At 38.4% G+C, this 12,475-nt stretch overlaps 1 protein-coding gene across 7 annotated transcripts in view; it reads right to left on the bottom strand.

Annotated features, from left to right (window-relative positions):
* The window catches only part of PAK3 (p21 (RAC1) activated kinase 3), a 121,470-nt gene that overhangs the window by 14,742 nt on the left and 94,253 nt on the right, over window positions 1-12,475 (bottom strand). For all 7 annotated transcript variants that reach the window (XM_070290908.1, XM_070290911.1, XM_070290909.1 and 4 more), the window contains 5 exons: window positions 9,948-9,996; window positions 9,528-9,640; window positions 7,791-7,908; window positions 6,115-6,214; window positions 5,340-5,536 (listed from right to left, as the gene is read on the bottom strand). In XM_070290908.1, coding sequence (XP_070147009.1) covers window positions 5,340-5,536; window positions 6,115-6,214; window positions 7,791-7,908; window positions 9,528-9,640; window positions 9,948-9,996 — 577 coding nt within the window. The remainder of the gene's footprint in view (window positions 1-5,339; window positions 5,537-6,114; window positions 6,215-7,790; window positions 7,909-9,527; window positions 9,641-9,947; window positions 9,997-12,475) is intronic.

Here is a 12,475-nt window from a genome sequence, read left to right on the forward strand (position 1 = left end):
CCTGATACAGAAAACAAGTTAATGAGGGAACTATTTTGGTGGACTTGAGAACCACATGACCTCCCCACTGGGCCCCAAGGACCTCCATGGAATTCTAGGAGCCCATGGAATTCACAGAGTTCACGGGTAACCAATAATCTTGTCAAATTCCACTTGTTTGAGGCAAAAGTAAATGAGGCCCAGCAAGAAGTAATCTATGCAAGATCATGGGGCTCCTGATGGGTAGACCCGGGAACAGAATTGACTCTTCAACTCATATGATAAAGGAATATCAGTCTTGGCCAATAGTAGGTCCCTGGTTACCACGTTTGTAATCCCTCTTTGCCACATCTTCACCTAGTCAGAGTCTCAGACTTTTGTTTGCTGTGGAATTAGTTTCTCCTTTGGCTGTCTTCTGGATCATAAATTACTGGTTTGAACTGTCTGCTTCTGAATTACAATCTAAATGAGACTTGCAGCTTTCCTATGGCTAGGTCCCATTTTCCTATGCTAAATTCCTGACAACCAATGAGTCTTAAGAGCTATCTATCTTTTGACAGGCAATATTTTTCTGATTAAAAAGAGACTCTGTTACTGTTTCATGATTATTTTAGTTGCCGTTATCCCAACTTGCCCCTCCTTTTAGGCATAGGTTTGCCCTCAAAGTAGGCGGAGTGTCAACAAACCATCAATAAACCTTGCTGTTCCATAGAGGCTTATGGAAAAAGAAGGGAATGCTCCCAGATCTTCCTGAAATACATTCAAAACAATATTGACAGAGTGCTAGCAAAGTACGCTTGCTTCTCTGGCACTCAGGAAGTTTATATTTGACTTTAATTCCATCAAACCCAGACATTCCAGTCCACAACACAGGTTCCAGTGGTTGGAGGGAGCTCAAAGCACTTTGGCCCTAAGTTGCTGCTTTTTAGTGCTAGAGATTCTATTCTGCTTAATTCTCTTCTCTAGGCATATAAGCTAACCACAATTTCCCTAGTTCTAGAGGAAAAAAGAAGAAACTAACACTTGTGCAGTGTTTCAAGTGTGGGGATGGGGGCATAGGGAGCTTCTTCCTGTAGACAACAGGTCTCAATTGATACTTCTTCCCACCCTTCTCTCTGACCATACAGGTTCTACACTCTTAATTATGAGCAGTCAGACTAATGGCTTTATTATCGTCAGTACATGTGATGTACACAACAGCTATCAGGTGGTAATGAGGGACTCCATTTGCAAGAGAAGCAAAATTGAAAAAGAAAATGGCATAGCAAGGAGGTATATGCTGAACTAATGTCATTTCTTTTGTGATAGTGTTGCTGGAAACAGTAAATCAAAGAATGCCAGAATGTGCCAAGATTTTGACAAAGTGATTCATGATGTCCTTTTTAGATGAAAAGGAGAAATGTGGCCAGAATGAGAGCATGCTCTTTTCTGGTTGAACAACCAGGCTCAAAGAGGGCTGATGAAGAATGTTTTTTTCAGTTTAGACAGGGTTCTACAAAGGACTAGCCACAGAGCTTTGTATTGATGTTTGTTCTAGTCCTTGGTGTAGAAACCTGACCTTATCAGTTCTTGAAGCTTCACAGGGATTCCAATGTACAACCAAGGAGGAGAACCACTGGTATAAGATAGGTGGGTTCCATACTCTCCTAAACACTGTTTTTAGCCTTCAGATATCTCTTCTTGATACTGATAATAGTCTTCCAAAGATCCAGTGTTTGATATGGCTTCACAGATGCTTAAAGCAAGGGTAGAAAGAGAACACTTAAAGTTCATCTCAACTAGGATAAAGGTCTGGAAAGTTACACAGAAAAGGGGCACCACCCACAGGGTCCAGTAGGATCCTCCACTGGATATCACTGAGACGTTTCACAAACACCAAAATCCCTCAAAACCCATTGACAAGAACAGCCCCATTATGTTGAATGCCAAGTTAATAAAGAGGCACTCTCTTAGTGCTGAGGAAAACAACAACAACAACAACAACAACAAACCAAAGATTTGTTTTATGGAAATGATTGTGCCTCCTTATTTAGAATCAGGTCATTATAATCATAGGTTTATAAAAAGATATCTTCAAACGAACACACAAGCTGGGGAGAGCAGCAGTATCCCAACATTTGATTTACATATCTACAGAGAAAGTTCGAATTTGACTTCAGTCACCTTAGTGAACAGAAAGAACAAGGCACTTTATTATTGGAGGCTGCACCAAAAATGGCTGTGGGTTACAGAACAACACATTCAAGGCCAATTATGTTGAGTGCACAGACTTCAGGCAGTGAGGAACTTGTCTCCTCTCTGTCTCTGAAAGGGTACCAACCTTATAACATTGGCACAGTTAACAACTCTTTAACCTTTAAAAGGCATTTTATGAGCAAATTAGGTCAATTAGTACAGAGCAATTTACTTAAAAAAAATCCCAACTGCTTTAAAACTAGGGGGGGAATGTAGCTAATTCCTTGCATCAGTAATAAGTTAACAGGCAATATTCCAAGAGGGCTTGCTCAGTTCCAACTGACACAACAGAGACACACACACACACACACACACACACACACACACACACACACACACAAAAGCCACAGCAAAATGCCAACAGCCTTCGAATGTATAGTCCCAGATTTCATCTTTAACCTCTGCTGCTCAGTGTAACCTGTTCATGGTAATTTATACTGAACCGTGTAGGACCTTCCACTCTTCAAGGGGATGCTACTGTGGAAGGAAAGTGCTTGGGGGGAGAGGGGAATCCAATCTCCCTTCATGAACGGGTAAAAAGTATTCTAAGCGTCTGTTCTGTTTCCTTTCTCACTTTTCTATTGATATATAAATCTCTTTCTCCCTCTCCTTACAATGAGCTAGACACTGTGCTAGGTGTTTACATGCATGATTTCATTTAGATTTCATACTAACTCTGCAAGAGAGATATTGTCCCCAATTACACACAGGAAACAGGGCTTATAGAGGTTTTGGGTCACCTGCTAAAGGTCACAGAGCTGGCAGATTGTAGAACCAGGACTTACCCAAATCTGCCTGACTCCATAGGCCAAATGCTTTTCATATTAACATGTTAGACTTCACTCTACCACTCTATCTCATTTCCACTTCCTTTCTTTTGTTCATCTTCAAAGTCTAAAGTGGTAGACGGGTGGTAGTCTCGGAAGGATGTTAAAGAAAGAAGGGCTAAGCCAGTTCTGCCATTTTCTATTTCTCCACACATGCCCTGGTCACCAGAATTCAAGAAAACACATGCTTCCAACAAGGTCATGGTATGTGTTTTTCTGTCCAACCTCTCCAGTGTTTCAGTGACTATATTTTTCAAATCCCAAATAAGGGCCTATAGCCAGGGATACTGGATTTTATTTAAGAGAACAGGAGGACAACATATTCAAAATCAAAACTTAAAAAGTCCTTGTGGTGCCTGGCAAACAGATAGAGGCCTGCCTCCATACGGACTTGATTGAGTCACTGGAGGTTGATCACACACAGAGAATAATGAGCATAGTTACAGTAAATCCTTATCAGTGGAATTCAACAGGGTGGTCTTCCTGATGGATCTTTTTGTTATAGCCATAATGGAGGCTTCCTGAACCTGTGGCTTGTTAATCTACAAGTACTTGTTTAGATACAAGGCTTCGGATCCTAAGAGACAAGCTGTTAATTATTAGCTCTAATCCTAGGCTAGAAGATGCCCATAAAGATTACAACTTGTTTCCTTTTTTCTAACAATTAACAGCCTTGCTGAAGAGCGATCAATTGTACTTGGGGAACTGAAGAAGGTAATAAATGCATTACTGAGGCCAACTGCTTTACAGAGCCATTTATTTAAACCTTAAATATTGCAAGCTGTAAATTACTCATTAGAAGGTAGAAAGCAAAATAGCCATAATCTGTTTAGTTTCTCCAAACTCTGAAGACTTAAAGGAGGAAATCCATGGAAATGAGAGGCCTGGTGTGTTCGTTCACTGCTACTTCTTAAAGGGCAAAGGTGGTTAGACAATTAGGACAAGCCCATGTAATTATCCATAGGTCAGGGGTGGGTTTGATTAAGTTCATGGAGGACTGACCCACAAACAGTGGGAAAATGTTCCTCTTTTTCCACTCAGCCCTGCAGGCAGCTAATCACGGTGCACGTCTCACTTCCAGATTGTTTCATGAACCCAGAGCAAGAGCCCATAGAATTCATTAGGGCATTCACTCCTATCTGTTATTTTCTAATCAGTGCCGGTCTAAGACAAGAGGCCAACTAGCAGAGAAGAATTAGGAAGGGGCAAAGGGGAGGCTGTCCCCCTCTCCATACACAGGGAATGCAGCTCCCAATTAGAAACTGCTCCATTTCAAAATAACTAGATAATTAATCTGTAAGTTTCTTTACATGTACAGAAAGCCACATATATTTGATTTACATATGGATTTTATAAGCTGAACGTGTGAACACTTAACCATATACAGGCAATGATTTTTATATACTAATGGTAAAATTCAGTTTTAGGCTCTTAGTGGTAAGGAAGACAACAATACGCAAGACGCCTTCAGCACTGGCACTCTGCATAGGATTGGAGACTAGAATTCGAATTGATACATGTTTCCTTTTCTTAATAGTGTGATGCCCTTTATATATATAACACGGCTTCTGACTTACCTTTAGGCTTTATTCAACAAAGCAGCTCCTGGCTCACTTCTGCAGTGAGCAACCATTTCTTTCATGTTCCTTTGCCTTTCTCTGAATGGGTGTTAGGCTCCAAAATGGAGTTTTTCTCTTCATAGAAGTAACCAGACCACATAAGGATCTAACCTCTGATTCTGCAGTCGCAAACTGAGTTACCCAACACAAAAAATTTCCATTCATTTCTAACCTGACAGTCTAATTAAGTTTGTGATTTTGCCAGGCTGGTACTGTGTCTATCTTTTGTTCCATTCAATACCCACCAAGCTGCTGTGGCTCAATAAATCATTACTGATAATGTAAATCTAATTTTAAAAATTTCAGCTGTTCTGGAAATGCATTTATTTACTCTGCTAAAAGCAAGTTGCATGTGATAAAAAATACTGTTTTCTTCCCACATCTTGCTTTAAAAAAAAGCTATATATTTTTTTGACAGCAGAAAATTATACTACAAAATTTTAAAGACCCCTGACAATAGAAATAGTGCTATCAAAGCATTTGAAAAAGCTGTTGAGACATCTTAAGAGAAACAGAAAATAAATAACTCACAGTAATTTTGAAAATTACGATTTGGAGCTTCTATGTCACTTGTCCCATCAAAGAGCCCATTTTGGCCACTTTTAGTGGAGACAAGAAATGACATTTGGCTGTTTTCCCTTCCCTTGGGATAAAGGACTTGAGTTTTCTTTTTACTTACCCTGAGTGGATTTTCATTAAGGTAAGGGGGTTCGCCTTCTACCATTTCAATCGCCATAATTCCCAGAGACCAGATATCAACTTTCGGACCATAAGCTTTTCGAGTCACTACTTCAGGTGCCATCCAATAGGGAGTTCCCACCATCGTGCTTCGTTTACTTTGCTCAGGAGTGATCTGGGCACAGAACCCAAAATCAGCTGTAGAGAACAAAAGTCAGTTAAAATCAGCTCAACTTATTTTTTCTTTTATGAGAGGTCACTTTCAGATACGACCGTACCTTCCACTGAGCTTCTGAAACTGCCTCACTCATATCCTTTTGTTATCCTATCTCTCAGCTGCTCCAGATTTTAAACTAGTCTGAAGTAACTGAGTGATATCATTTTTACTAGAGCTCAATCCTGGTTCCCTCCTCATACTGTTCCCTCTAACTTATAGAATCTTTCTCTTTTCTTTCTTTTTTTTTTTTTTGATTTTTAATCTTAAGATTTTATTATGTTTTAGTATTATTTTGACTATTATAGTATAATTATATATTACAGCTTAGGTATTTGTCATCCAGCAGATAGAATCCACTAGATATTATTAACTATTAACCCTCCCCAAATCTGGTCACAATCTACAGGAATACAATGTGAAAAAAATGCTTCACCTCAAACAGGCCTCTAAATGCCCTCACACCCTCACTCTCAAGAGCCCTTTTCTTCTCAAGATAGACAGTGAAAGAACATAAATCCCCTGACACTCTCTCACATGTTATCTGCACCATAATACTTACTCAGTTTGACAGAGCCATCCATCCCAAGGAGAATATTGTCACTCTTTATGTCTCTGTGGATCACTTGGTTTGAGTGCAAGAAATCCAAAGCTTGGAGGCACTATTGTATCAGGAAGAAAAAAGTTCTAGTTATATCACAAAAATTTTTTTTTGATGTTACTCATAAGTGGAAGCTAATTTTTATTTATTTATTTATTTTTTGTAGCTCAAGGATACTATTTTATTTTTTAGTTTTTTATTTTTTTAAATTTTAAAATCTTTAATTCTTACATGTGTTCCCAAAAAATGTGTTTCATTTCTAGATAAATTTTGAGCAAAGGTACAAGCTTAAGTTGTCAGGAGAAATAAATTAAATGTTTCAAAGCCATTTTGAAATCATGTTACCATTTACATCAGTGATGCAACTTAGTGTTATACATATGAAAGCTCCTGAATCAGACTTGGCCACAAAGAGTGATGGTGTGGTAAGTAGCACTACATTGTTAATGTAGTTGAATGAACCAATTACTATAATCATATTTGGATCTACTTGTCTGGAGGATATGGATTCGGCTTGATCTGTTATAGATATAGTAAGCATCTGCATCTGGGATATGATTAGATTCAGAAGGTCTGGAGTGGGACCTAGAAATCTGCATTTAAAACAAGTGCCCCAAGCTAGTTCTGATGGACAGATAGCTAGGTTCCGGAACCACCTCTAGGCTCTGAAGTAACTATAGGTACTAATTTGGAAATGGCTTTGTGTTGTAATACTAACAGATGGAACCACAGGCTAAAGGCTGAAGAATCCCCTGAATATTTTAAGTTTGATTTATTATATGAATAGAAAATATATGAATTTGGTGGATATGTGTACATATTTGGGGAGGAAGAAATGGGAATGAGAGGACAGCAGAAGGAGGAAATTTAAGTGAATAATTTAAAATAAAAAACAATGAAAGGCTAGCTGACATTATTTGGCTTTGTTTTACTATCATTGATTTTCAAGTTTCAGTGGGTCAGAGTTCCTACTTGTGTCTATAGAAAACTTCAATGAATAGAGGGTAGAGGGTAATGCTCAAGATAAGACTCCAATGAGGAGTGCTTTTTTTTTTAAATATTGAGAAAATTAATATAACAAAATATCCTTAGTTTAGTTTGAAACTGGGGATATGCCACTGTTATTAGAAAACAGGCAGACACTCAGACCCACTGTAGGGGTCTGAGGGAGTTTCAAGATTGTACTGTGAAAGCAACTACTTTCTGGACTGAGGGAGGACCTTGTGTAAACAACCTTCCAGAAAATGATGGGGTTATAATGTGATCTGTATATGTACATGGCTTATATTGCATAGACAAGGCAAAATAACTATCATATAAAAATTCCCCCCAACCAGGAAGAAATCCCATGTCAATATTACTGCCTTCCATATTCAACAAGACTCCACTAGGCAGGCTTAGATATTGTACCCTGTGAATGGTATAATAGAATTCAGAAAGATCCATCACAAAGCAACTAAAATAAACAAGGAGCTGGGGAGAGAGGGTTAGGATTTAAATTGTTAGGATCTTCAATTGTTTTTTAGTATAAAAGTTGTGCTACTGATATTCTGACGTTATAAACATTCTAAATAATCAAAGATAAAAAAGTGCCAATGTGGGTGTTCTCATCAGCCAGAAATGTTCTGTTTTCTTACCTCTCTGCAGACAGCTGCTATCTGTCCTTCATCCATACAGGTCTCTGTGACCACATCAGTCAAAGAGCCACCAGCCAAGTATTCCATGACTACCCACAGTTCATCGCCCACTAAGTAGCTACAACAAGAGAGGAAAAAGACATTGACTCAGGCCTTAGGAAGTGGAGACCCTTCTATATTTCCATTAAGAAGGCAATGTGCAGTGAGCCTCTGTCTGCGTTTGGTCATGTTATCTAACAAGAGGAACATATCAGTTATGATTATAAGACACTTCCTTTATCTTAGAAGAGAATATGCATGGAAATCAAAGGATCAGGAGATGAAAGTACACCGTGGAAGGAAGGAAAAGAGCAACGAAGCCTTTGGTGACTGACTACTGTCAGTCATTCCACTGTAAAAAGCTAATTTCAATTAACAGGATTGGTGAATAGCCCTTTTGGATCATTTAAGCCATAGTGTTGACTTCTTGGACTAAACTGCTCCATGACACAATTTTATAGGATAATGTAAAAAGATTCAAATTGGCAATGGATTTACTGCACTGAAGTCTCAGTTCTGATAGAAGTCGTTTATCACATGCCCATTATCTTTAAGTAGGTATTGAGGAGCACAGTCCATATGATCAAATACGGGAAGGCAGGTCACCAGAGCAAATTCAAACCCCTGGGATCATCTGAAGGCATTTTAACAGTATGATCAGGTCTGTCTTTCCCCTCGTGTAGCAAGGGAGAGGCATTACAATGAATGGAACAATCCCAACAATTCTATCCTGCTCCTAGCTTGACATCAGTATGAAGCAAGACTTTCTATCCAGTGGTGTTCAAACTGCAGTGCCCATAAGATTCACTCAGAAAGTTTGTTCAAAAGGAAAATTCTCATTTCACAAAAATGAAATACCTCATTCGTTACAGAGAACCACCAAGAAATCTGCATCTTTTTACAAATGCAGTTTTTACAAAATTACAAAAGCAGAATACAGTCACTCTGCTGCAGTTGCCTCCTAAATGACACTTTTTTTTGGCCCCTCTTTTGCCTCCTTTCTGTACCACTGGTCTACCTGGTATAAAACACAGAAAGTGAGATCTCAAGCTCACTGAGGTTGTAGACTTGGTCTTATTTCCTTTGTATCAACCCAGAGTACACAGCACAGTGGTGCCAAACAAACACATCAAAATTGAATGCGACAGATGTTAAATCACAAGTAAAGAGTTAATGCTGTTTTTAAACACCTATTAATAACCCACTGCTAACACGACTGATGAAAGAGACATTAATTACCTGGTCTAAGAAAAAGGTTTGAGATTAAAGTCTCAATTCCCTAGACCTCACTGTCAGTTCATCACAAAGCACCCATTAAAGCAGGGCCATTGTAGTCTGTCTTCTTTACTTAGATAGCCAGACACTGCACTGCTCCAAACAAACACTTGATTAAATGTTTAAAACACCGCAGCTCTTTACTATACGCGATAGTCTGTTTCGTGGCAATACAGAACCACAGTCTTCAAAAGAAAATTACACAAACTGCTCATGTTTAGAAGCAACACCATAAAATGTGTCTTCAAATGTTTAATGGATGAACAAAGATAAGTGGGTACAAGTTTAGCAATATATTTGATACTGTTTTATAGCACTTGAAAGATATTTGCAGAATGGATGCTAAATGAATAGATCCTAAATAATTGGCCATGAAAATTATATCCCATAAAGAAAACAAGCATATGATGAAAGAAAACTTACCTATCTAAATAATTAACAATATTGGGGTTCTTATTTTCCCTCATGACCAGAATTTCATTAATAATTAATTCCTTTTTGGGCTGCTGTTGAAGGTTCATCTGCTTTATGGCCACCTGAATCATGATTGAAAGATAAGAATGAATTACCATCATTAGACTAAACACAAGCATCCATATTTTTCAGCAACAGGGTCAGACATACAAATTCTTTACCTTACTAGGATTTTTCTTAATGCCACAAACTCCTTTTCTTTGGCCAATCATGAATTCATCATTCACAGCAGATACTTTGGACATCAATGAAGGAAACTTATGTCAACCCAGTGGTACCCATTTTGTCAGGCACAGATGCCATCAAAGAAGAATTCTGATCAATACGAATAAAGGAAAGTAAAAGTCAGAAATGAATGTTAATGCTTACCTCTTGTCCTGTGGCAATGTCCAGCGCTGTATAAACAGTACCTGAGGCCCTGTGAAGGCAAAAGTTATCAAATGAATAAGCAATCGAAGTGTTATCAGTATATTTTATTTGGAATAATACGTAACTATTTTTAGGGGAGGGAAATCAGAAAACTCAAGATTAAAGGATGAAGTACAAAAGGAACAACCATTTTGTATAGTAATTGCTTCCCAAACTACCATGAAGTATCTCTATTGGTGGGTCAGAAACTCTAATCAGATGTCATGTGTGCCATGGAACTAGGCAGTCATGAATTGAACAAAATGGCCTTGTACCTTCTAGGAAACTCCTGGAATATTTTGAATACACCTTGGACGTTGCATAACCAATACTGCAGTCCTCGATTGAATACTTTAGGGAAGATTATATCATCTTTTGCTTCAGTTCAGTTCAGTCGCTCAGTCATGTCCGACTCTTTGGGACCCCATGAATTGCAGCATACCAGGCCTCCCTGTCCATCACCAACTCCCAGAGTTAATACAAACTCATGTGCATCGAGTTGGTGATGCCATCCAGCCATCTCATCATCCTCTATCGTCCCTTTCTCCTCCTGCCCCCAATCCCTCCCAGCATCAGGGTTTTTGTCTTTTGCTTAGACAACCGTAAATTAATCTTTGCTTTTAACATATGGACAGACTGGCTTTTTCATATATTTCTAATTCTTAAGAGTATCTTCATCTAACAAATCAATCATTCCCAGCACTGTAATTACCTATGTTGTCAATATACAGAGGAATAACAACGTGGCTTTATTCTTAAGCCTTTTTTTTTCTTTTTTGTTAAACTTCTCAATAGTTTCTACTCTTAGGTTTCACTCCAGCCCACTATCTTTTAAAGTCTATCATTCCTTAAATCTTGGTAGTACTTATGCTTCTATTCTAACTTCAGTAATAGGGTTCCCTTGCTTTGAAAATAGAAATTGTCTAGTAAAGCTGTATGCAAGGGAACTTTCTGTGAAACACACATGCATTCTGAACCACCTCCCTACTACCATCCCCAAGAAAAAAGAAAAGCTTAGTGAATTTCATTGACGTGTTTGTGATGAATAAAGGAATGAGGATAGAGTTCCATTCTGTGATTCAGCAGGCACTATAAGGCTGCAATTTTATGATTTAAACTCTCTGGTAACTGCTATTTCTCCTCTGCCTTTTGGTTATCTCCCTGGCTGTTTTGGTTTCTGACTCTAGGAATTCTTTCCTTATGTTATCTATTTCCTTGTTTTCCTCTCCCTTCTTCTCCCTAGATCAGCCAACTTATTTCTAACAAGCATAGGAAGTTTACATTACTTCTTCCTAGGGAATAAAACAGGTGGTATAGTAGAAGGAATATTTGCTAACAGAGATCTGAGTTTTACTATCTGCCCTAACAACAAACTATATGATCTTAGGCTAGTCATTTCCCTTTTCTGAGTTTCAGTCCCCTCACTCAGCAAATGGTGATCACAATAACAGTAAATGTATAATATATTGAGCATGTTGTGTTCTACACTAAGAACTTGATATAAATTATCTTGTGCAATCCTTACCATGTTTCTGTAAGGCAAGTGCTTTTACCCCCATGTTACAGGAAAAGCCTGAGGCTGGGAGAGGTTCAGTAACCTGCCCAAGGTTATACAATTTACAGTCCAAGGCCATCTGACTCCCTGACCTATAAAATGCAGGAAAGGGGCTATCTCATTACTAAGGTTCTTTTATTCCATGATCTGCGGCAGCAGCAGAATCCAAGGACTCTACTGCCCTCCTCACTCGATGAGAGTATTTGAATAGCCATTGGAATGAGACTGAAAAAGCACACTTGACTAATAGATTCTACCTAAATTTGGTTATATCAGACATTCCTTAGGATCGAGGGTTTTATTAAATCTGTCTCAATTTCATGTTTGAGTCACTGGGTGCAGAGCAGATAGTTGGTGCTCAAGAAGTGTTTGTTCAATGAACAAATTAATAAAAGTCTTTTTAAGCAAATATGTAATTGCAATAAAACCGTTCCTTTCTGTGAAGGAAACATTTCTTCTACTTAAATCTATGGAAAACACTTCTCTGTTGGAATCAGCTATCAGACATTCCCAATTTCAGGGGCCAGTTTGTGATTTGTCCTTCTGAACTCAGAACTGCCTGGGCTCAAAGGAATAATAGATCATCTCAACCTGGTGCGTATTTCAGCTGCAAAAGGCCTGAGCAATTACTTAAATCTGTTTGCAGAGTGATTCAAACATGCCTTTACTTGGTTTATTCCTATATCCTTAGGCAACCTGTATAGCTTCTTCACAGGCAAAAAAGTGATGACATGTGCAAAATGAGCATCTATTTCACAGCGCTACAGAGAACAGAATGGCACAATCTATAAAAGCATTTAGCTCTGTGCCCAGATCAGAGGTGACACTGAATCGGTAACTGCTATGCTTTTATTTCTACTTTATATTGGAGTATAGTTGATTTGCAATGTTGCGTTAGTTTCAGGTGTACAACAAAGTGAATCAGTTATACATA

This window comes from Ovis canadensis, chromosome X (genome assembly GCF_042477335.2).
Source record: "Ovis canadensis isolate MfBH-ARS-UI-01 breed Bighorn chromosome X, ARS-UI_OviCan_v2, whole genome shotgun sequence".
Taxonomy (NCBI): domain Eukaryota; kingdom Metazoa; phylum Chordata; class Mammalia; order Artiodactyla; family Bovidae; genus Ovis; species Ovis canadensis.